The sequence below is a fragment of the Nymphalis io genome, chromosome 2 (assembly GCF_905147045.1).
Source record: "Nymphalis io chromosome 2, ilAglIoxx1.1, whole genome shotgun sequence".
In the NCBI taxonomy this organism is placed as follows: Eukaryota; Metazoa; Arthropoda; class Insecta; order Lepidoptera; family Nymphalidae; genus Nymphalis; species Nymphalis io.
Window position 1 is genome coordinate 351703 of NC_065889.1, and position 23821 is coordinate 375523.

The following is a 23821-nucleotide window of genomic DNA, read 5'->3' on the forward strand; positions in this document are numbered from 1 at the left end:
TTCTTTTTGGTAAGTACCAAAACCAAAAGTCTCTAAACCTTCACTTCACTATGTCTCCAGCGTCTAAAAGACAAAACGTTGTTCTCACGAAATGAGTCTCGTTTAATCTTTGATTCAACCTTGAAGTGAGTTACAGCTTTTCACGTGAAGTACCTAGTTGACGATATCTTAAAATGCACTTAAGTACCCTTCCAAATACACTAAAAAGTCCTTTAAGCCATAATGTATAGAAAATTAGCTTGTTGGAGTGCTGCACATTCGTCATGGGATTAATAAATATGAAGTTTTAGTTTTTGCAGCACTTTTTTGCACTAGTACTAATCAGAGCTCGCTAGCGCAATGCGTAGGTCGCCACTTAAAATACTTCTTCAATATTTTAGTTTTTTTTTTGGTAGGATGCGTTGTGTTTTATATATAGGAAAGTAGCGGTGCATTTTATTGTAAAGTTGAAGACTTGCTTTTATTACTGGGTCCATTTGAGCAGAAGTGTTCGAAATATAAAACGGTGTGATTCTTTTACATTATGTTTCAACACAATTATATAAAAATAATGATTTTATAAACTTATAAATAAACTTTTTTTTTTTCTAAATAATTAATCAGTTGGATTTTTTAATCATTATACAATACAATAATAATAAAGATTGCTGTTTTTATACTTTTGTAGAAGTTGTCTGCCTAAAGTAAATTAATAAAATATACAGTATGAATATACGAGTGAAACAAAAAAAATCTTGAAATATTAGGTACATTAAAATTTCAACAGGATTCCATAGTAAAAAATTATAAAAACTACTGAAAAAAAATCTTGTGATTGGTCTACATTAATATTTTGTTATACAAATTTATTTATTATGTATGGTATGTATGTATGGTTATGTACTTTAGAATAGGTTTTATATAAAAGAAACTTAATAAGTTATAAGTTTCCAATAAAGAATCTTAGCTTTAAATGTCAAGCGTGCGAAATTGTTATCAGCATTCGTTCAACTTAAAGTGAAACTTGCATTTCGTTTAAAGATTGAGAAACAATTAGTTATGACCAAAGACAAACTATTCGTGTCATCTAATACAAATTTATAATGTTTGTTAGTACTTGGTATATTAAACATGTATACGTATATCGTACTTGTTTTATTATTAATAACAGTAACGGAACCACAATGCGTCTTACGTAACATTGATTCAGCAATTGTCTCGTGTAATATGATTTCATTGAGCCGTGAGAAAGCGTTGCTATTAGTCAGTCACGGGCGAATATTGAAAAAGGATGGCGATCGACGGATATGATTATCGGAAAGCATTAAGATAGAGAACGACGTAGCAGTTTTATCTGTATAAGCTATGGTATTTATCCGAAGACACAGCCTGTATCTTTAGTTAAAAATTCGATAAGCTTGGCAGAACTCTTCGTCAGTTAGTTCTCGCTCAATTAATAGGGTTTAAGTTTGTTTAGTAACGTATAGTACAACATTTCCTGTAGGTTGCTCGTACTATGCAACCGATACTACAAGTTTTAGTTAGGCTTATATTATAGGGGTCTTTATATATAGGGGACGATTGGTTAATCTGAAGATACAATTTAATGTTTTTGATTAATCACTGTGTTCTGTCCGTGTGCATGTTGTAATGTGTTATATATGATGTACTCATAGAATAAGTTGGTGATAAGACTGCAGGCCTCTTTTTGGTTGATACCACCCACTCGTAACATATTCTAACGCCAAACACTCAAATAGTATTGATATTTATTTATTCATTGCTGTGTTCCGGTTTGAAGGGTGAGTGAGCCAATTAACTACAGGTATAAGGGACATGACATCTTGGTTCCAAAGGTTTGTGGTGCATTAGCGATGTAAGGGATGGTGGCGACTACGGGTAATGTGTGGCCACTTACTATCAAGTAGCCAATTAGCTAGCATGCCTACTTACTTTGTAATAATAATTAAAAAAAACAGTTGAAAAGTTTTCGGTGAAAGATATCTTTAACAAAACTATCTTTGTCATTAGTTAACGACTTTACTTGAATAACGACAGTGTTGAGTTTTGAATAAAAAATGTGTTTTTTTTGTATACTGTTAGTAATGTATCGATTGCCTTAGAAGCTTAACCTACTCCAAATGTGGAACGTATTTAGTTGTCGCTTGAGAAATTCAGAGAATTATGATTAAAATTTATTGTCCATTACTAAAAGCATTTAAGAATACACTTAAAAAGAGATAAGACGAGATTAATGTTATAAAATAAATCATTAAAAATTACTCCAAAAATATAATAATTGGGAGCAGAAATTTCAATCCGCTTCCTTTATTATACAAAAATTTAAGTAGGTAGTTAAATTAATTTGAAATTTGAATAATTCAGCAATTTAATAATATACTAACACTTTTAGATGTATAGTTATGTATGGTTCAGCTCAGTATTAGAAGACCATATATTTTTGTTTAATATTTTCTCATTCGCGGTACATCATCACTGAGATGATATCGCAACAAATCTGCGGGTTAATTATCAAGTTTCTACCGCGTTGCGGTATATTCACACGGTATTCAATTTAAAATAATTCCTGCACACGATGACTGTACACATTTTATACAGCGCTATTATTCAAGCGCTCAGCGACTTGCAATTCTCTAAATTTATCAAAATTTTACGTTCTATAAACATCGTGAGGAAACCTGCATGTGTCTAATTTCACTGAAATTCTGCCACATGTGAATTCTACCAACCCGCATTGGAGCAGCGTGGTGGAATAAGCTCCAAACCTTCTCCTCAAAAAAGAGGAGAGGAGGCCTTTAGCCCAGCAGTGGGACATTCACAGGCTGTTACGGTACACAATTTTATAAATGTTGACGTAAAAATTAATGTAGTTAGTGCTGTTTTAAAAGAACTAGGGAAAGTCAAATTCGAAATCTTTAGTCGACATAAAAGCGTTGCAAAACGTTTAGCTGTCAAAATTCTACCACCGGTTGGAAAATAAATACCTCAGACTTGAGATGAAACTGCGTAACTCAACGGTTTTTATGAAATTTCAAATTTAAAAATTGTGTTTTACAATAAGGATAATAAAATTATATTTTTATTTGAAATGGCCTGAGTGACGATCGTTTAAATAGAGTATCGTCCGTTCATTCAGCTAAAGTCTAGATTGTAAATGAAACTCTGCAACAGGTAATCGCAGTAGGTACAACGATACAACGACGATAGCGGCACCGTTTTTGACCGTTACTCCAGTATTTATGTTGAACTGTAACGCTCATCTTCTCGTATTCACTAAAACCGCTCAGAAGAAAACATTATATTATTCATTGATTTATAAATTATATAAATTTTACTCACGATATTACGATATTATACTTCTTGCTATCGTTACTTATTAATTGACTAACTTCGTAAATTAACACAAATAAAACATCCGCCAATGTAACGAGTCTCATTATATAATTAGCTTAATGAATATATCAAATTAAATACTGAATCACTTTTTCTATTTAGTTAAAAATTATAGGAAATTATAATTATATTTAATTAAGTACCTGCGGACGCAACTGTTTTTATTGCCAAACAGTATCATGTTCTTATCGGAACAAATAAGTAGTAATAGTAATTATAGATGATTTAAAATTTTGAATGATTAGACAGGTGAGTTGTCAGAGGTGTCACTCGCACAGAGACAAAGGCGAGAGACGCGGGGCTGGTTGCAATAAAATTGTGGTAAAAGGTATGGAAACCGTCAGAAAGTAATTTCATGTAACAGAGATGTTGTGATTAAATTTTACAATAAAGCAATTGTTTCGTATCTAGATTTTATTAAACTCCGAGGAATATTTTTAGATTACTGTGTTACAATATTTGTTTCAACAAATTCTCTCATTATTTGCACAATTTAAGCTTTATATTACTTTCGGTTTTAATCACGATCACACTTTGTTGGTTTATAATTTTGCATCTCGGGCCATGAGCCGACTTGGTCTTATTATTTATAATGCATAACCATTAATGTTTAACCAATGAAAAACTAGTTACTGTACTGGTGGTAGGGCTTTGTGCAAGCTCGTCTGGGTAGGTACCACCCACTCATCAGATATTCTACCGCAAAACAGCTGTACTTGGTATTGTTGTGTTCCGGTTTGAAGGGTGTGTGAGCCAGTGCAATTACAGGCACAAGGGACAAAACATCTTAGTTCCCAAGTATGGTGGCGCATTGGTGATGTAAGCGATGGTTAACATTTCTTACAATGCCAATGTCTATGGGCGTTGGTGACCACTTACCATCAGGTGGCCCATATGCTCGTCCGCCTTCCTATTCTATAAAAAAAAGCTAGGTGGATGAAATGGTTACAAAGTATAAGTGATTACTTGAAATGTGTGACACATGAATCTAGCTAGTTTCCTCAAATTAATTCCGATATCAAATAACCCTGTTAAATGTTAAAATTAACTTGAACGTAATCATTTACCTCGCCCTAGCGCGGTGTTAAGACATGGCTCTCAGCAAGCTCGCCCGACGCTCTCCGTCAAATCGCCACATTCGTCGCGCTCGTCCGCTTGCACTTTGATTATTTATTTTCTACAACCGTAAAGGCCGTTCATTTGATTTATAGTTGCCATTCTACTTTGACCAGAAGTTTACCGCTAACTGGGACGAAAATAAGCAGAATGAATTGTACAATTTCACAGAAAAATCTCTCGTGGCATTGAAAAAATCTAAAGGTTAAGTTATGGAAGGTACTGACTACTTTCGAATGTATTGTTTCGTATGAACATTCCTAAGATTTATTACTACTTTAAACTTCTTGACGTCATCAAATCTTGACTTATTAATTTCTCGGAAAAATACCGTAGAAATAGTATGAATGGGCGGTGAACCCCTGAGTCAACCATGCCTCGCATCTGGTAGTGCAGGTTTTGGGAAGCAAGGCAACGGCGTGTGAGTCAACTCCGGCGAGGGCCTGCGTGACGTCACCACGCCCGCTATGCGAGACCGCTTCGTGTATACATAAACACTAGATACTTCGTAACATTTTAATCGAGGCGTATTTTATGGATTTGATACTTAAGTACACGGTGAAAGTTACACAATTTACTGTTAAAAATGTGAACTAATTATGGGGTGATCAAAAATTAAAAAAAAACAACAACAAAAAAGTAAAAACTATAACATGTTTTTTTAAATTTACTCATATAGATAGCGTTTAACCGCTGACTTGCCTGATATAAAGCATCGACACGTTTAAAGTTATGGTGGAATGGATGAACTCTACACATTATTACTCCACACTCTTTTTTTGGGCGGTCGTGTACAAAGTACTATGATGTTATCTAATGTCTTAAAGAAACTTCATAATCTTATGTAACCATCAAATATACATAGAATGTTATATAATATTTTTCTTTACCGTTTCATTTCGATAAATGCGGTTTTTTTTAATTTATTATATAAAACATCATTAATATGAACCATGGAGAGAATGCTAAAGAAATTGCTTTTAAATGTTCGCTTTAAATACTTTAGGAAATAAGGCCTTTGTTAATTAACGAATTTCCTGCTTTTATTGTTTTTTTAGGAGTTCGTGTTTAATGACAATAAAACACTTTTGTGTGACGGTATTCGACAGGTATTTGTTAGACAAGGAAAAGATGAGGAATACGTTAATATGTATCTTCACAATTCGCAATTGTTTAACTTTTCAAAATGACAAAACATCTTAATTGAATATACTCACGTACCTCAAACACAACAGTTATTTAAGGAAATAGAGGAAATGTAATCCAGTACTTTACTTCTCTGAACAACGTCAAAAGTATAAAATTTTTGCCGAATATAACAGACTGAATTATGTTGATTCAATTTCAAATTTTATTAATTTAAATTTTTATTGATATTTAAATGTTAGTCCTATTTAGTCATTTATAATACAACACTAGCTTTTAACTATAAATTGAAAATAAAATGAAATCAGGAAGTTTAGATCAACTTATCACAATATCGTCACAAAAATATCCATGCATACATTTTGTTCCTTTGATGAAATCATGGTGGTCACCCGTCGATACATTTTGAATTTAAATATGTCGTTTGGACAACGAGAATTAGTAAGGACCTGCGCTGGTAGGGAAGAGAAGCGGATGCAACCACAAATATGCACATATTAGGCATGTAAAATTACTTCGATACCTGTGCGATGAAGCGGCTGTGAATTTCTTTGTCCCACTGTCACGATAAACTCATGTTTAATCTTTTAGACTTTGTTTAATTTGACTCCGTCATTATATAAAACATTTTGGATTTAAATGATTGCAATAATAGTCATTGTTTTGGGATTCATTTCTTACAGAATTATGATGATGCAAGGCTACAATACAAATGATATCAAGAATACGTATGTATGCATATTTTATTGTACGGTCAACTAAACTGCATAACGAATACAGAAATATCTTTATAGCCGTAAATATAGCTTAGTATACGAATAACAATAAAACAGCTTAGAAACCGCCGTCGGCTACAGTTAACAATCTGAACCGTTCATCAGACAGCGTTGAGGCGAACGCTGCAATAGTCCAATAAGTCCCACTTGCGGTACTCCGAGGCCGGTAATCATCCATTGTTGTAAGAACAACAATGGCGACTCTCGCTCGTTCTTATCTCCACACGTTGAAGGTCATATTGCAATGGCCGTCTCATCTCATCTCGCCGAGAGAAAATTGTAACTCATATGAGGTTGATGTCATGTAAATATTGTCTTCGGAGTTTAGGAAGTAACTGTAATATTATTGTGTTGGTACGCGGTTTTTTTATGTGGGAAGACGTCAAGGTCATTGTACACGTTCGCGTTAGACCTCGTGAAAAAGTTAATAATGTAAACGAAAAATGCGAAAATCGTTTTGCTGTCTCGTTCGTTATAATCATATTTATATGTAAATACGTCGATTATATGTTGTTATTATTTTACACCTCATTATATACATCTTCATCGTTAATTGACGGCGCGAGGATTTGTATTTTGTTCATCTTTTCAGTGTATTTTAAATCTTTAAAGCTCGAAAGAATCAGAGTGATACACAACTCGGTGAATGCTATTATACATATAGATCTAAACACACATATAACTACCGGTAATTAAAAAAACAACCGATAATGGTATCGTATCTTACGTCAACCATTAAACGATTACTTACTTAGCTTGAAAGTTATTCTAAAATGAACTACAAAATTGAAAAATGCAGTTATAATAATAATCATAGTATAGATGTGTTGAGTTGAGGAAAAGGAAGTGGGAAAGATGGCGGAACGTGACTTGCATTGCTCTACGTGCTCGTCCGTGGACTGGCCTGACGGAATTGTGACCTGTCAATAGTATTCAATATTTTGTATTACAATAAATATTTATGTCCCCTGTATTTATTAATAAATATTTAATTTTCTATTAGTCGTAGGGTTTTGCGAATGCTTGTCTGGGTAGTACCCAGACAAGCATTCGCAAAGCATAAGATATTTTATCTCGAAACTGTAATACTAATAACAATAATGTTTCGGTAAGAGCGATTTGGGTGAGTGAGCCAGTGTAAATAAAAATTATAGGCACGAGGGGTATAAAAATTTAGTTCCTAAGATTGGTAGCGCTTTAGCATTTTAGATGAAATCATCAAAATTTAATTTTGTTGTACGACGCACTCTTAAGTTCGCAAAAATGTGTTTTTGCATATGGCAATTAATGCTCAATCCGAGACGAAAACTTAGAACTACACTTAGAGACCAAAATTTTTTTGTCTTTTCTTTCTCTGTCTTTCTTTCCAGGACTATACAGATGTTTTCATATAATCCTCGTCACGTGTTTCTTGAACAGGACATATGACGTGATTTTGTGATCCTGTTGTATCACAAACAGTTCTGAGAAAATACACGTAAAATGTTATTCACAAGTTTCTAGGGGCATTAAAATATCTACTAGTTTAAAAGTAGCACGTCTCCTATGTACGCGTATGTAGAGCGACAATATTGGTAATGTTAGCTGGGGCTGTCAGCTGTCTAGTAGAGAAACAACAACACTTAGTATTATTGTACTTCGCTTTGGCGGGTGAGTGAGCCAGTTTAACTACAGGTCCACGTGACATAACATCTAAGTCCCAATATGTAGTTAGTATACACTGTGCCAAAGAAATACTAACCCTGTGTCGAGTCGGCTAACAGACGTAACAACTCTGCTCGTTCCTGCTAGTAATATTGGGTGAAAAATATGTTACTACTTTAACATCGTTCGATTGGAACTACATCATGATCCTTGATCATGTTTTCGCTCGTTGTCAACCCTACGTAAGATCAATATTAAAGTTACGAAAGTGTTTCGTAACGCAACATTGTATGCACAATTTTAAATCTCATGCGATTTGTTTGAGACTTTCCATCGGCTTGTAATTGTAAACTCGTTTCGATATGTCTAATATTTTCGATCGTGGTTTTGATTGCACACAAACTCGGCCGCACGAATGTCAGTAGTATTTAGTAATGTTGTATTATGTGTAATGTGACGTATGTATATGTTATTAAGGTTTATTGTTATTTGTGTATAATTTGCTGATTGCTAGCTCGGTCAGCGCAGACTGCGTAATCACATTGCCGTTTTGTGGATTCCATTGTAATATTACAACTAGTGATTTCGTCGTTTATAGTTTGCTTGTTTATTTGATGAGTATTGATCCTCGTGTTAGCAGAACAGAATGCAAATTTATTTGGTGATTACTCGTGCACAGCTTTTAGGATGTATGACCGCTTAGATCGTATTCTATTGTCTTTTATTTATGTTATATATCCGAACTTAAACTTTCACAAAATCGTTATTTAAAATAACAACAATTTTAACAACAAAACAACCGACGTGGGACCTATCTCGTAGGTAAATTTTACATAATAATGAAGTATGATATGATGTAGAATCGACTCAATGGAAAACAGTAGTTTGATATCGCAACAATGCTATCTCCGCATCATGAAACTGTATGGTTCCCATATCGTGTTGTCTGTCGAGTTTCGCCAGCTTTCCCATTTCGCACTTTCCACATGCAGAAAAAATCTCATTAACCAACACTACTGGGTCGGAATCGATTCCGTGGCTAATCGATTCTAACTCGATTAGCCGGTGCCAGCCAGCGCTCGCTACGTCACGCGTTAATACGACGCTATACTCTGTTTCGCTAGTATTTATACACATGTAAACAAAAGCAAAGCTATAGAAACAGCTAGAACATTCAAGTGACTGTTATAATGGTCAGTTTGATGGTTAACGGTACGGTAATACAAACCGAAGCGACAAAAATAATGTTCTGAACTGGGACTTAAAACTCCGTCGGTATAATTCTTCTGATAAATGATAATAATTAGTGATCGAATCGATCGAAACTAGGTCGGTTAATAAAGTAAAAAGTTCAATGGATTTTTTTATTTGTTTATACATTTCTTGTTAGTGAGTACAAATACCTACTATTAATATTGGCTATAAAACCTGTACCGAGGTCTATTACTATAGCTCGATAGACTTTAATAGTGCTCACGGTCAAAGAACTTTCGTAATGTAGGCTAGGGAACTATCGCGGGTTACCGTTCATTTGTGCTTTAAATAAACTCGCATTTCGCTCTATTAAAACTTGTTCAAAAAGACAAACTCTGTTCATTGGTTAAACACTAAAATGTATTTAACTACACACGATATTACACTAAAACAAAAAAATCAAACTCTGTGAAGTTGGAATAATTTAGTCACTACTATTTATTTGATTACGTAATAATATGTCGGCTTGATTGTAGGTACTGTATAAGATTTATAGTAATAATAATAATATCCCGGGACATTACTCACTCACTCACACGGCCATCTGATCCCAAACTAAGTAGAGCTCGCACTATGGAAACCAGACGACTGATATACTACGTATATGTTATTATGTACTTATATAGATAATTACACCCAAACTCAGGACACACAGACATGTTTTTAAACACAAATGTCTGTCCTGGGTGGGAATCGAACCCACGACCTGCGTCGCGAAAGAAAAGTATCCACCAACCACGCCAACCGGCTCGTCGATTATGTTAACGTTTTGTATAAATTAATAAATGGTTACTTGTAGGCGAACATATGAGCATTTACTTTTACATACGCAATGATAGCTTTCAATGCATTGTATAGGCTCGCGTTTAAGGCAAATATACTTTGTGTAAAATAAAACGTGTTCTCTTAGTTATTTACACTCTACATTAATATAAATATAAAACAGCTAGTCCAACTGACGAAGTAAGAACTGAACACTTTTAAACAAAGTGACATTTTACTACTTTGAATATTTTAGTTTAAACAAAAAACTCGGAATCATTAATAATGGTGTGAAAAAATCTTATTCAAGTCGCTTTAACTAGGTCATAAGTCAAATTAAAAGTTTATTTTTTATTTTAAGTAGCGGCGAGTCGAGACGACTGTGTGAGTAGTACACATCTTATCTTTAAACGAATATCGCGGGTTCAAATCTGGAAGAGCAACAACGTCTTCATGTGCTAAATTTATGTTCGTACTGTACTTGTGATTAACGATGAAGGTTTTCACCACGAATTTCATCCGTCACCTGCAGTCCATTAACAGTTGGAGCTGTGTGATGTGTGCGTGGAACAGCGAGTAATCTCTAGACCTTAATTTTAAGGGAAGGGGTTGCATTAGCTCACGAGTGGCAGTGGCTTACGGGCTGTTCATTTTATTTAATTACTCTTTAAATCGACGTTTTACAACTTGAAGTTTTGTTCGTCTTACGAAGAATAAATTGTTTAAAACAATGTTTTTCTTCCAGGTTGCCTCGCGCTCCTGTTGATTACAGCGTCAGGTATTTTCGCGACGGGTCCACTTGGCCCGTCCGAGAGACCAGAGGCCTACTTCAACGGCTCCTCCTACATACGCCTCGCCGCGCCCTTCTCACTGAAGCAGCTCGTCGGACTCAGCTTTCGGACATGTGTCGGTAAGTCGATTTGTGTTCTAATCATTCTAATTGATATTTTGATCCTTTACAATTAGTATGAAGAAATTAAACGTAACTAAAATTCATATAGATGATCAAATATAGCGAATACTTTGTGTCATGTTAGATTTATATCTAAGGCATAACTGACATGGCTACTTTGAATCGTTTTTAATCAACCTGAGTGCATTCCGAACAAAGTTTGTAAATTAATTTAATGAGATTCGCGGGAAAAGCAAATTGGCAACATGACGGCAAGTTGTCAACTCTTGTACAATATAATAACCAGTTCTACACCGTCAATGCGCTTCCAGCCATCGGATGTAGGGTTTTATGTCGCTTGTACCTTTATTAACACTGGCTCCATTCACCGCTCGAACCAGAACACGGCTATTAAAGTATTGCTGTTTGGCGATAGAACAATTAGTGGGCGGTACTCACGACGACGCGCCTACACTAAGCCCAAACGGAACTAAGTATTTATAATTATGTATATTCGTAATTTAACTATTTCTTTGAGTTTTATTTAAAAGAAACGTTACAGCATAAGCTGTATGTATAATCCTCTTTTTATTTGAATCATAAGTTAGTTTTGTGACTGGTCGCTAAACTCTCATAATTGCTAATATCCTGAATAAGTTCGTCGTATATAAGATAGTTCATCATACTCATATAACAGAGAGCGTATGATATTATTTCTATGTTGTATGTCGCAGGCGCGGCTCGTTAAGAATGCTTTGAGTTTAAATGAATATGCACGTACATACATAGATGACATTCTAGCTTGCATCGTTCGCCTTGACACGCCATTTAGACCACATCTCCTTATAAAGATGGTCCGTTGACCGCAATGCGTTTATATTTAATCATCTAGAAACTTCGATTTAAATAAATAATATTACTACTTCATTAATCTCTCCAAACTTGTCATCTATTTATCCTTTACCTTATAGTTAATCATTTAAGTTCGTTTTAAAGAAATAAATTTGTTTGTTATGTATTGGACATTTGCTATGACGTGGTGTTGTAGATATTGATTCAAACAATGTCTTACATTAGTCCTTCAGTATTTCAAGGAGACAACATGAATTATATGAACATTCGAATTGCTCAATTCGAAATCATCTTCGAATTTTTCCTCTTGTTACGTCAAGCGATTAAAAATTTGTTTGGAAAATCTATAGCTATCTCGTTTTTGTACGTCTAACATGATTCGATTTGTTTTTTAAAAAAACAACTTTACGTATCGAACATTAAATGCACTAATATTACGTAATATTTAAGTGAGATTGTCATATAGATGATGTTATAAAATTTGTAATAAAAGTATATTTTTCTAGTTAAAACGTATATTATATCATTAAAGGAAATGCGAATGCTGATTTCTGCCGTATTGACAGCGGTATGACAATGTGGTCAATCCGTGAACGTATCTTCAATTCCGTTCTTGGTTTTCTTTCAAGCTATCGTATTAAGTGTTCCCACAGCTTTATTGGTAATACGGCTTAGGTTGGTGTTCATTAATTACCTAATTGTCTTTTAATGAATTTTTGTAGCGGTTTGTTTAATGTTATTTCATTTTGATTTCGTTTCGTTCTTAACGAGTAACATTGAACACTTTTTTTGTTCGGTAATTACGAATTTTTATGACGTAATCAATCATCGTAATAATAACTTTTTACTCGCCCGAGGCGTCTCTCTTCATTTAGCCCGCTCTTGCGCATCACGCAACTGTAAGTGACTTTAATGCTACAAAAGATCTACATTCAATGAAAGTATCATGTTACCTATGAAATGATATATTCTAAAAAATGATAAGTCTGACCGGACATGATAATAATTGTTGTACGAATATTTAATAAAAAACGTCGGTGTCCAAATATTTACAGTGATATGCCCATAAAAGTCATGATTTGGTCATCAACACGTGTTTAAATATGAAGCTAACCGTTTACCCGTTGTTTATATTCGTGTCGCGCGCGTGCTGGCCCGCGAATTGCTGATCATCGCAAGCGTATCGAAGCGCTTTGTCTCCACACCAATCCCGCCGCCCACTGTATTCTATGAAGGATACATCATTGGACATTGATGCACTGAATTCATTTTACGATCCTTCGAACTGGTGATCGCGTGGACCATTAGTCTGTAAAAATTGCAAGCTTACAACTTAGATTTTTTTTATTTATGTCTGTCTATATTAATCAAAGCTTATTTTTTTATTTTTTATTAATTAACAGATGCCTGCCTAAAATGATTCATTTTATTTAGGGATTCATGCAGTTTTCGCTCGCTCACGGCCTATAAAGTCAGAAGTCGAAGCCTCGGAAAGGAAAAATGAAATGATTCCGAGTGTTGTTTAAGCCCTTTTTACAAAACAGCTTACATTAATATTTATGAGATAAGAGACTAACGGAATATAATTCAAAACTGGTCATCACTCCCAGAAATCATTACATATTTATGGAACTTACTGATTCCATTCTACGAAAGTAACATGTATCGTATTACGTGTATCGTATTCGTTCTAAAAATAATATTTGTGTTCTTTTTAATGATGATTAAATTAGAAGAGACAATTCCGTTTTTGGTATATATAGGTAAACATATATTGTGTCGTTAAATATGGAATCTCTTTAAAAAAGTAGTAGAGCAAGTCTGGTTGCGTTCATTATTCTTCCCTCATGATTGAACGACTTTTTTCTCTTAATGATTGAATTTATATTCTGAATAACGTATTACATTTCTTGACTACACGAAATAATACTTGAAAATCATTAAGTTGGTAACTATTAATTATTTATTAATTTACGGCTTTACTCACAATCGTTGTTTAGTGGGTTTTTATTAGTTAAGAAATACCACGTCTTTTTTTCTTTTAAATGTCAAATCAATAATGACAAAAAGAGAGAAAGCAGTGTTTATCTAAACAGCAGTAACGTTTATAAGTAAGGCCGTTAGACTTTTAGAGTAACAAACAAGGGTATTTTAAGTATTTTATTATTTATGTATCGATCGTTCTTATATATAATAGAAATATTTAGCTTAAATAATAAATTCAAATTAGCTATTTCTTAATATTAGTACTTAGTATGATTTATTGCACTTAAATTTAATTTAATACCATGAATGAATATATTTATAAATAATACATAAGTTATTTCTAAAAATCGACACAACAACAAAATAACTTAATATTACATAGAAAAAAAACATCGAATGGAGAACATCCTCCATTTTTTTGGAATCGGTTAACAATGTGCTATAAACGGCGGGAACGTATAACAATAGCTTTTTATTATGACATGAATAATCTATCCGCGTGTCACCGCTGGACGGTCATCACATAATGTATCACATACGTTTATTGAGTATAAAAACAAACACTCCTCGCCGAGACCGCGTCTGCGCGTCAAGATTTATTTGTAGAATAACTATTCGATCTTATAGAGCCCTTAATTTTTTTAATGTTTTTATTTGTCGCAAAACCCCAGTCTGGTGAGGCATGCATATTATAGTATGCATTCAGATGAGCATCTAACCTCCCAAGTTCCGCACTGAGAATTATGTAAGACGGCCTGCTAGTTGACCCCTCCGATCCACTTGAGACCCGTTCGACGAACTATCTCTTTTATTGCCAGTTCAACTTGTAACAAGATGTTTTATCTTTCTGTGATCGATATATTCAATTTTTTCTTAATTTGGTACATACTATCGGTTAATTTGTACAAATAAAACAAAAACAACTAATATAATATTTAACGTGTATTGTATTTGTTGTTTTATTATGTTATTGAGGCTGGCTTGTGGAATGCAGTAGCATTAAGCCCAGGTTTTGTGCGACTTCATTTATTTTTGTATGCAATCAAGTATAATTATAGACTATAGATAGAATATATATAAAATATATATTTTATATATATTCTATCTATATACTAGAATATATATAAAAGTTCTTGTTCAAAACTATATTTAAAAGTTATTAAACCTAGTTATAGTCCTTTCGTGTCTCCGTAACGATCATCGATATGTTGTATTCCTTGTCTAAAGAAACAGTTTAGATGTAATGTTCGTATTCGCGACAGGCGGCGAGTTGTTCTCTCAGAGGTACGAGGGCTACACGCTGCACGTGACAGCTCTTTACGAGCAGGTGGTGGTGTCATGGGCTCGGCCGGGACAGGCACACCGCGAGGTTGGCCTCGTCAAGGAGACTTTGGACAACCGCTGGCACTGGGTCGCGCTCCGATACAGACCAAACCCGCCCTCGCTACTGCTAGAAGTCGATAAAGACACACAGGTAACGTAACGTATTTATATTTAATCTAATAAATATATGTTGTAGCGGTTGACGATTTTTAAAATACTTGTAAGACAAACATATTTTGATGATTTGATTTGTAATTTATAGAAATCATTCACAATCACCACTAACGAGTATTTAATCTACCAACACATCCCAGGGGTCGTATCTGCCCAATATAGTCGAAGTATTACCGAATAACAATATTATCGCACAATAACATGATACTGATACTATGGAGTTTTCCTTTGATCACTAATTATTTTTACCAGACCGTGATGTTTGGACTGAATCCAGTCCCGGTTGTAGTTTTAAACGGAGACTAGCAAACTACACAGGAGATATTATGAGATACAAGTGTGCGTGCAAATTCAGATGCACTCTGTTCTCTTACTCCCATAATACGATGGGACGGCAATCTGGCACTCGCGGAGAGAGTTCAGACGCAGGATAAACGACTTTATGTATTTTCCGAGGCAGCGTATAAACGTTAATCTCCAAACTATGGGTTTTTACTGGTACACTTCCTAACGGAAAATCCTAAACACTTAATATTGGTCCATATAATTTAGCTGCTAAAACAAAGAGTACTCAGATTTCTATACTCATTTTATACAATTGAGACCACAGCATATATATAATGTGTCACAATGAAATGCCTGTCAGGTGATATCGAACGTGACGTGGAATCCCGAGCTGCTGACGCCGGGCGCGTTGGAGGCGCGCGAGGCGGTGGTGCTGGTGGGCAACCTGTTCAGCGGTTGCGTGCACGAGGGTCCACAGCTGGAGTTTCACGCGGCGCACGTACTGCAGAGCACCGTGCGCTTCGGAAACTGCCCGCTCACCACTGACGACTGTAAGTTTCATTTTCTGATTATTACTCACCTATCGGCCACCGTTTCTATATTATCCGAACACGCTGTCGTCTAGTATCCGAAGGCACTATGATTTTGGTTTTTTTAATTCATAATAAGATACAATAAATTGTGGGCAATTTTTTCACATCAAGCGTGTTTTTTCATTCGACCAAACAAGTTCACAATCATAAAATAAAGTATGTAAAATGATAGAATATATAAAGGATTTGAAAAATGTATACAACTAATGTAAATACATATTTAATCAATTTCAGGTGTAGATAGAAAAGACGTTTTGAGGATACCGCCGAAAGATCACTGTTACAACGAACCGTGCCTGAGGCACGGCACCTGCATATCGAGACACGATAAGTTCGTAAACTATTCACTCCGGTCACATGTTGATTAGATCAGTTCTAACGGCACGACACACCAGATAACGTACACTACCGACACCCGACCTCGCCCGCCAGATACGAGTGCCACTGCACGGCGCGCTACACGGGCAACAACTGCGAGGTGGACGCGGGCGACCCGTGCGCGTCCGCCCCGTGCCGCCACGCCGCGCGCTGCGCCGAGGACGCGCGCGGCGACTACGCCTGCCTCTGCCCGCCGCACTACCACGGTACCGCCCGCCCGACACCCCCCCAACGCCCGCCCCCCGCCCGCTAACCCGCCCTCTGTGCAGGCACCTACTGCGAGCTGGAGGAGTCGCTGGACCCGCAGTGCGTGGCGGGCCCGTGCCGCAACAACGGCAGCTGCAGCGTGCCGCCCGGCGCCGACGAATACGTGTGTGACTGTCCCTCTGGTTAGTCGCCTGCGACGTCTCTTCTGCTCGTTGCCGTGTCGACCCAGCCGGGCGCAGACTAACGGGAGGGCTGTCCGCAGGTTACACGGGTCGTAACTGCGAGATCGATATCGACGAGTGCTCGTCTGCGGGCGCGGACGCGTGTCTGCACGGCGGCCGCTGCGTCGACGACGTCGACAACTACACCTGCGACTGCACCGGCACCGGTAGCGTACCGTAGTACTGCGATCGATCACTCACCCGTCTCGCCCCATCTGTCGCCTCATTGGTCCAGCGGCTAACAGATTATACGCTATATTATCTCCTATCTATCTATCTATGTCGATATCGGTCTAGAAAAATAGAAGTTTTTTTTTTTTTTACTATTAATAGGCCAGCGTTTGACCGTTGACTTGCCCGATGTTAAGCATCGACACGGTCTAAGATGTAGCACGCTTGCCTATAAGAAACCTGTTTACTCTGGATTTGAAGACACCAACATTGTACCTATCGGGAAATACGGGCTCAGGCAAAGCATTCCAAAGTTTCGCAGTGCGAATGATGAATGCAGATTCAAAGCGCTTCGTACGTAGGCGGGGAATTTTCACTGTGTACCTATGGCGCTTTGGTCGCGTTTGCCTGGCCGTTCCATAGTAAAAAGGGGCTGGAGGAATCAGTTCGTGTAATTCCCGAGCACATTCTCCGAAATGTATCCGATAGAAGACCGAGAGTGATGCAACCACACGTCGACGTTCAAGACTTTAAAGATTGCCCGCTAGTAAGAGTGAAGTTACTTTATTAAGATCATATACATATATATCGGTGTCCGGTCGCAGGCTTCGGCGGCGCGCGCTGCGAGCAAAACGTGAACGAGTGCGAGGAGGAGCGCGGCGTGTGCGGCCACGGGGCCTGCTACGACACCTACGGGGGCTTCGTGTGCGCCTGCCTGCCCGGCTACACCGGCGAGCGCTGCCACCAGGTCGGGCCGCCCCGCCCCCCGCCCGGCCGCGGCGCCCCCCAGACGCTAACGCCCGCACCCCCGCAGATGTCGGCGTGCGCGTCGGGCCCGTGCGGCGTGGGCGGCGCCTGCGTGGAGGAGAACGGCGGCGCGGGCTTCCGCTGCGTGTGCGCGCGCGGCCTGGCGCCGCCGCTGTGCGAGCCCGCCGCGCCCGCCGCGCCCGCCGCGGCCCCCGCGGCCCCCGCGCCCTCCGCCTGCGCCGAGCTGCAGTGTCCGCCGCGCTCGCACTGCAGGGCCGGTACCCGACACGTTTCAGATTATTCCGCGTCTAAAGCACAATCACTAACTAAATTATCGTCATGTACAATTTCTTTCACCCGTTCAGATCTGAAGTATTTCTGGATAAATGTCTCCCGATCAATAAGAATTAAAATGATGATCTTAGATTAATTTGCTACTACATTGATATTATATTATTTTGTGAGAAGCTACATTAAAATTGTCGATAAATTAGTTTACACGAGGGACATCTCCTTCAGGGATGCCCGCTATGGTGGCCGGCGTGATGGTGTCCAAGCAGGTGCTGTGCGTGTGCGACCTGGGCTACTACGGTAAGTGCGCGGCGGCGCGCGCCGGCGTGCGCGTGTGCGCGTGTGCGTGCGAGTACAAGCGCAGTGTGTCCGCAGGCGCGCCGGGCCCCGCCCCCAACTGCAGCTCGCTGGAGGCGGCGTGCGATGCGGGCGTCTGCCTCAACGGCGCCACGTGCGCGCGCGGGCCCGACCACTTCAACTGCACCTGCGCGCCCGGGTACAAGGGTACGTGGAGCCCCTTCGCATACGTGGACCCCCCCCACCGCCCTGTCGGCCCTCCTGATGTAATACCTGACTTCCGTTTCCGTAGAGCGTGGCGCGCGGTGCGGCGGCCGCCCGCAGTGACCGTCAGTTATTCTCTTTCCGCCGTAGTTAGGATTAGAAGATTAGTATTAAGGTACATAACTAGTGCCGAGTCCGCTGAATGTGCCTGCCGACTGCCGCTGTCTTAGGTGTTCCGCCATGCTGGATGATATGTCGTCTTAGTTTTTGTTAGAGATAGCGTCGAGCCCGTCCCAGATGTTTGCAGCAGTACTCATCTCAATGGGAGCTGCCCGCGGACCGTCAATGAAAAGATTACTTGATATTCGTGCATGAATAATATGTACAACTGTTCATGTCTTATGTCTGGGTCGGGTTGCACCGATACCAATGTTATTATTTAAAATATTGGATCGGTTCGTTACCTCTCACTGTGTTGTTATAATCTGTGGAGCTTTATGCAGAGTTGTACACAAATGTCATTTTAATATTAAACTAGATAATTACGACGTCTCGCCTGTCACCCGCAGTTTGCCACTTGTGTATAGCTCGAGTCATGGCGTTAGTGTACGTAATTGTTTCTTTTTCATTATGAAATAATCATTTGAATGTTCGTTTAATATTTCTATTTTATTCGTGCATGTGCTTTGAATTATAACTTTTGCCTCGTAACGTTGTGTTCACTCGGGATGTGTCTGTAGTGACATTAGACCAATAGCCAATAGCTCAGGGAATGATTAGAATCACTAGAGTAATACATTTGTATCTGTCGCCTCGGTGCGAGTTTTGCGTGCGCGCCCCGAGGCGCCGGCGAGTGACGTTCCGTGTGCGCAGGCGTGTACTGCGAGCTGGGCCCGGCCGGCAAGGCGCTGGCGGAGCGCTGCGCGGCCGCGCCCTGCGTGCACGCGCTCTCCTGCCGCGACCTCGTGAGTACTCGCACACCGCCGTATATCGCCGCACTACGTGCGGACGTGTCTACATCGGGGAGCCCCCCGCAGGCCACCGGCTTCCGCTGCGAGTGCGAGCCGGGCTGGGGCGGCGCGCGCTGCGACGTGGCGAGCGCGGCGGCGGAGGGGCCGGGCGCGGACGGCGCGGCGTGCGGGCGCGGCTGCGTCAACGGCGGCACGTGTCGCGCCGACGGCTGCGAGTGCCGGCCCGGCTACGGCGGCGCCGACTGCGAGCTGGCGCTGGACTGCCGCGCCTCGCCCTGCGCGCCGCGGCAGGTGAGTGGGGCGGCGGGGGCGGCGGGGGCGGCGGGGGCGGCGGGGGCGGCGGGGGCGGCGCTGACCCTGCGAGCGAGCGGCCGTAACGCGCGTGTGCCCGCAGGAGTGCGTGGAGCAGGGCGGCGCGTGGCGCTGCGCGGCGGGCGCGCCGGACTCCGCGTGCGCGTCGTCGCCGTGCCACAACGGCACGTGCCTCGCGCTCGACTCCGGCCTGTTCCGCTGCCAGTGCCCGCCCGGACACAACGGTCTGTCGGTGTTTACGTTATCCTATATACTTTGTAACGAGTGAGTAGACAATAATCGGACTCCCCCATTCCGATCCGCGGGTGACACGAGTTACCGTCGTTTGAGGACCTCGACCGTTCTGAAGGTTATGTTTTGCAACAAAAGTATTCTCAGTGTGAGTTTGTGTGCGGGGCAGTCGATCGGACGTAAGTCTGCCGAAACGTATTTCGAGAAAAATAAATTTTAAAACTAAAAAATATGAAAATCGTATCAATAGTTTTCATTCATTAGGACAAAGTTAATTTAAAAATCTAGTTTTTCATTCAGTCCAATGGATATCAATAAACGATATCTATAACGCGCTAAGTCACAGTATTACAAAAAAAAACCGGGAATTATGTAAAGTTACAGTCAGTTCGACAGTAGGTATATTAAAGAATTTTATGTGTGAAGACAAATATCCAAACACATTATGAAAAATAATATGTAAACATGATTGGCTAATTAACAAATCATAGTTAAACAAATTAAGTTAAATTTTTAGTCAGAGATATTGTTTGTTAAAATTTGGGTAGATAAAGACGAAATAAAAGAAGAAATATGATTCATGGTAATTTATTTTGACATGATCAAGTTAATCTTAATTTTGCTCATCATCAGTAAAAATGTTTCCCAACATGTATGCTGGTGTATCTCTGACCCTCTTGCCTTTTAAATTAATAGCATATGGCAGTAATGAGGGATAGCGTTTGTGGATTCCTCTGCCCTCGGGTGTCCATGCTGTAACCACACAAGGTGTATCTAACTTAGCAGTCACTGACACCCAGCTTACTGAAGAAAGAACTATGTCTCCACAACATAGTTTAGGCCCCTCACCAGTAAATTGTATATTATCATGTTTCTTTTGTAACCCTGGCCAGTTTTTAAGTCTTTCTGAATCACCCGTGGGTACAGCGAATAATTCAGTACCAACAAAATTATTGTAAATTTCATCTGCCTCTTCAGTCTTTACCACAGTTATAGGAAGATTCTCAGAGCAGAAAATTGTGAAGCGGCAAGGATCTGTGCAGTCGAAGAGATCCACTCTTGCCAAGCCACCGATAAATAATGTTGAGCCTTTATGCAAATAATAGGTCTGTGGTCTTATGAGCTTTTTTGGTATGGTTAACAGCAGTTCTTCAGTACTAAGGAGAGAAAGCACTTGGTCTGGATGAATCACACCCGGTGTATCATAAAACCATTTACTTTTCTTAAATAATTCGTGTCTTTCGTCAAGTACTTCTAACGGTTGCCTTTTCTCTGCAATGTTATCACTAAAAACCTGGTACTCATTGAATGTCCGTCCTATATGACCGATTAGAGATGGAGCCTCAGAAATATTTTTTCCTGATAATTGTTGTCTTCTAATTTCATTTTCAGTCTTCAAAAGCTTCGCATTAGATTGTAATCTTGTACTTCTTTCGCGAATTTTCCATCCGGATGGCCTGTTAATTGGGAATTTTAAGAGATTCAATGTAGTGCCTGGCCATCGGCTTACAGTTGCTCTTTTGACAATGTCGACAGCATGCACTTTGCAGTAGTCTGATTGCAAGAGGACATTAAAGAGAGAGCTTTTGCCAACATTCGTACAGCCTACAAGGAATACATCACCCTTGTATAACCATAACTTAAACATGGCGGATATCAAGTCTTCCACGCCATAGCCAGTCTTAGCCGATATCAATGCAACATATTTAATATTAGCCTCTCTTAATCTAGTCTTTTTAATTTCCGACATGAGTGATTCTTTGATTCGCTTCAGGTAACCAATACTATCGCCAGGTAAGAGATCAACCTAGAATATTCAATTTTGTTAACAAAATTATACATATAATTTTTTTCAATTGTTAAACAAAAACTAAAATTTTTTACCTTATTAGCCACTATAATAATGGGTCTATCGGGGCCAATAATATCCACTATGCCAGACCAAAAGGAGCATGGGAAGTCTAGCAAATCCACCATCAGTAACACTAAAGACTTTACATGTCTGTAAATGAATATTTGATTAATTTGTATACAATTGTTAAAAATTTGTGTCATTAAAATTAGTATTATGTAGTCCTTAAAGTCATTCAATATATTGAGACATAAAATTGAAGCTGAAAACATGTAAGAACTATGTCTTGTAATCATTTTTTAAAAGTTTACAAAGAACAATTATATAAATATAGTTTAGTTCAGTATTAGTAAGTCGGAAATCAGTATTAGTAAGTTGATAAAATAAACCACAAACTACTAATCAATATGAGAACCGTAAGTAATTATGGGATATATTTTGAAAACAACTCGCAATAGTATCAATAAAAAGATATTGAAGGTAAAAATATCCTTATTAACCTTATAGACTGAAGAAGTTTTTCATATTCTTCAGGCTGCACGGTAACATCCAAGGCAATGTTGTATTCTGCAAGAAAATGACACCTCTGACATTCCATTCTCTTCAATTCATCATCTTTTCGACCTTTGAAAAGCTCACTTGGTAAGTAACCAGGTATAGCGGGGTCATTGCAGTGCAGTAGAGCTCCACATCCACCACAACTGACACGACTGATTGGTACCATCGGATCTGCGGTACCATAATGTTTACTCCACTGGGTATCTAAATCACAATTTTCATCTTCTGATAACATTGCATCATCAAAATGTTCATAGTTTGTCATCCATTTGTTTATGTTTGATCTGTCAAACTCCTCTTCGGATTGTTTTGCGATTTTAACTTCGTCTTCACATATTTTGACATCTGTTGTACGAGAGAAAGGCAACTGAAAAGTTTTTGGAGTATCCTCAACCTCTTCAACAGTTTCCTCGTCTAAAAGCCTATCTTTATCAACATAATACTGCAATGCGACAGGCAAGGGTGGTAACCTCTTTTCTTCAAATCGTTTTGCTTCCTCTTTTCGAGCGTTTGCTATTGTTTTTATGTGATATTTATAGTAGCCGAGTTCTATTTTGTCATGTCCCAGATACGAATTAAACACTATTTTATCTTTATATTGTTGAAAAAGTGTTTCAAACTCCTTCACTTTCCCTCGATTCGTATTATCTTGACTGATTTCATCGCCATTTGAAGCTTGAAAATGTTTAAAACGAGTAAATGCGTTGCGTTTACGATGTAACCTCAAAATGTTTCGCAACGAATATATCATGATGAATACTATAATTTCAACATTATTTAGAACTGTTTCTTATTAATATTCCATTGTAAATAATAAATACATGTAATTCCATTAAGACATGTTTACACCTTTACTCCTTTTTACTTAGAATGTTGTTGTGACAAGTGCACGTCTTTCACTTCGATTATGATGTCAGTGCGACGGCAACTGTCAGCTGTCAATTAGTCATACTGATGTTACAGAGTATTAACTTTTTAGTACGTCTTTTAAGTAACAATAAACTCGCATACATTCTTTGTATAATAACAATAATTTGAAAACATTTTATAATTTAACCTCGAATTTGGAATATGTGTGAATAGGTAATAATACAATGTATATTATATGTGTATTATATGACGTCTCAGCCAATGTGTCTCGTGTAATGAAACTATTGTTTTACGTACAGCGGCAAGGTTTTACCA

At 38.7% G+C, this 23821-nt stretch overlaps 2 protein-coding genes across 3 annotated transcripts in view; one reads left to right on the forward strand and one right to left on the reverse strand.

Moving 5' to 3' along the window:
- LOC126777942 (protein crumbs) overlaps window positions 1–23821 on the forward strand; it is a 39486-nt gene that overhangs the window by 4173 nt on the left and 11492 nt on the right. For both annotated transcript variants that reach the window (XM_050501262.1, XM_050501268.1), the window contains exons 2-15: window positions 10837–11001; window positions 15084–15295; window positions 15965–16154; window positions 16431–16527; window positions 16629–16780; window positions 16844–16963; window positions 17044–17169; window positions 17779–17921; window positions 17988–18198; window positions 18440–18511; window positions 18587–18715; window positions 19586–19677; window positions 19750–19974; window positions 20078–20219. In XM_050501262.1, coding sequence (XP_050357219.1) covers window positions 10837–11001; window positions 15084–15295; window positions 15965–16154; window positions 16431–16527; window positions 16629–16780; window positions 16844–16963; window positions 17044–17169; window positions 17779–17921; window positions 17988–18198; window positions 18440–18511; window positions 18587–18715; window positions 19586–19677; window positions 19750–19974; window positions 20078–20219 — 2076 coding nt within the window. The remainder of the gene's footprint in view (window positions 1–10836; window positions 11002–15083; window positions 15296–15964; window positions 16155–16430; window positions 16528–16628; window positions 16781–16843; window positions 16964–17043; window positions 17170–17778; window positions 17922–17987; window positions 18199–18439; window positions 18512–18586; window positions 18716–19585; window positions 19678–19749; window positions 19975–20077; window positions 20220–23821) is intronic.
- On the reverse strand, window positions 20799–23544 carry LOC126778027 (nitric oxide-associated protein 1). Its single transcript, XM_050501379.1, has 3 exons — window positions 22579–23544; window positions 22111–22228; window positions 20799–22033 (listed from the first exon to the last, which is right to left on the reverse strand). Exons 1-3 carry the CDS (start codon window positions 23385–23387, stop codon window positions 20840–20842), a joined length of 2121 nt encoding a protein of 706 aa, XP_050357336.1. The 5' UTR covers window positions 23388–23544; the 3' UTR covers window positions 20799–20839.

Excerpts from the sequence above, each read along its gene's own strand:
- LOC126778027 (XM_050501379.1), bottom strand. The coding sequence starts at position 23,387 with ATGATATATTCGTTGCGAAACATTTTGAGGTTACATCGTAAACGCAAC. Across the intron at positions 22,229-22,578 it reads AAACTTCTTCAGTCTATAAG|ACATGTAAAGTCTTTAGTGT; the intron begins GTTAATAAGGAT and ends ATTCATTTACAG. Across the intron at positions 22,034-22,110 it reads TTATTATAGTGGCTAATAAG|GTTGATCTCTTACCTGGCGA; the intron begins GTAAAAAATTTT and ends TGAATATTCTAG.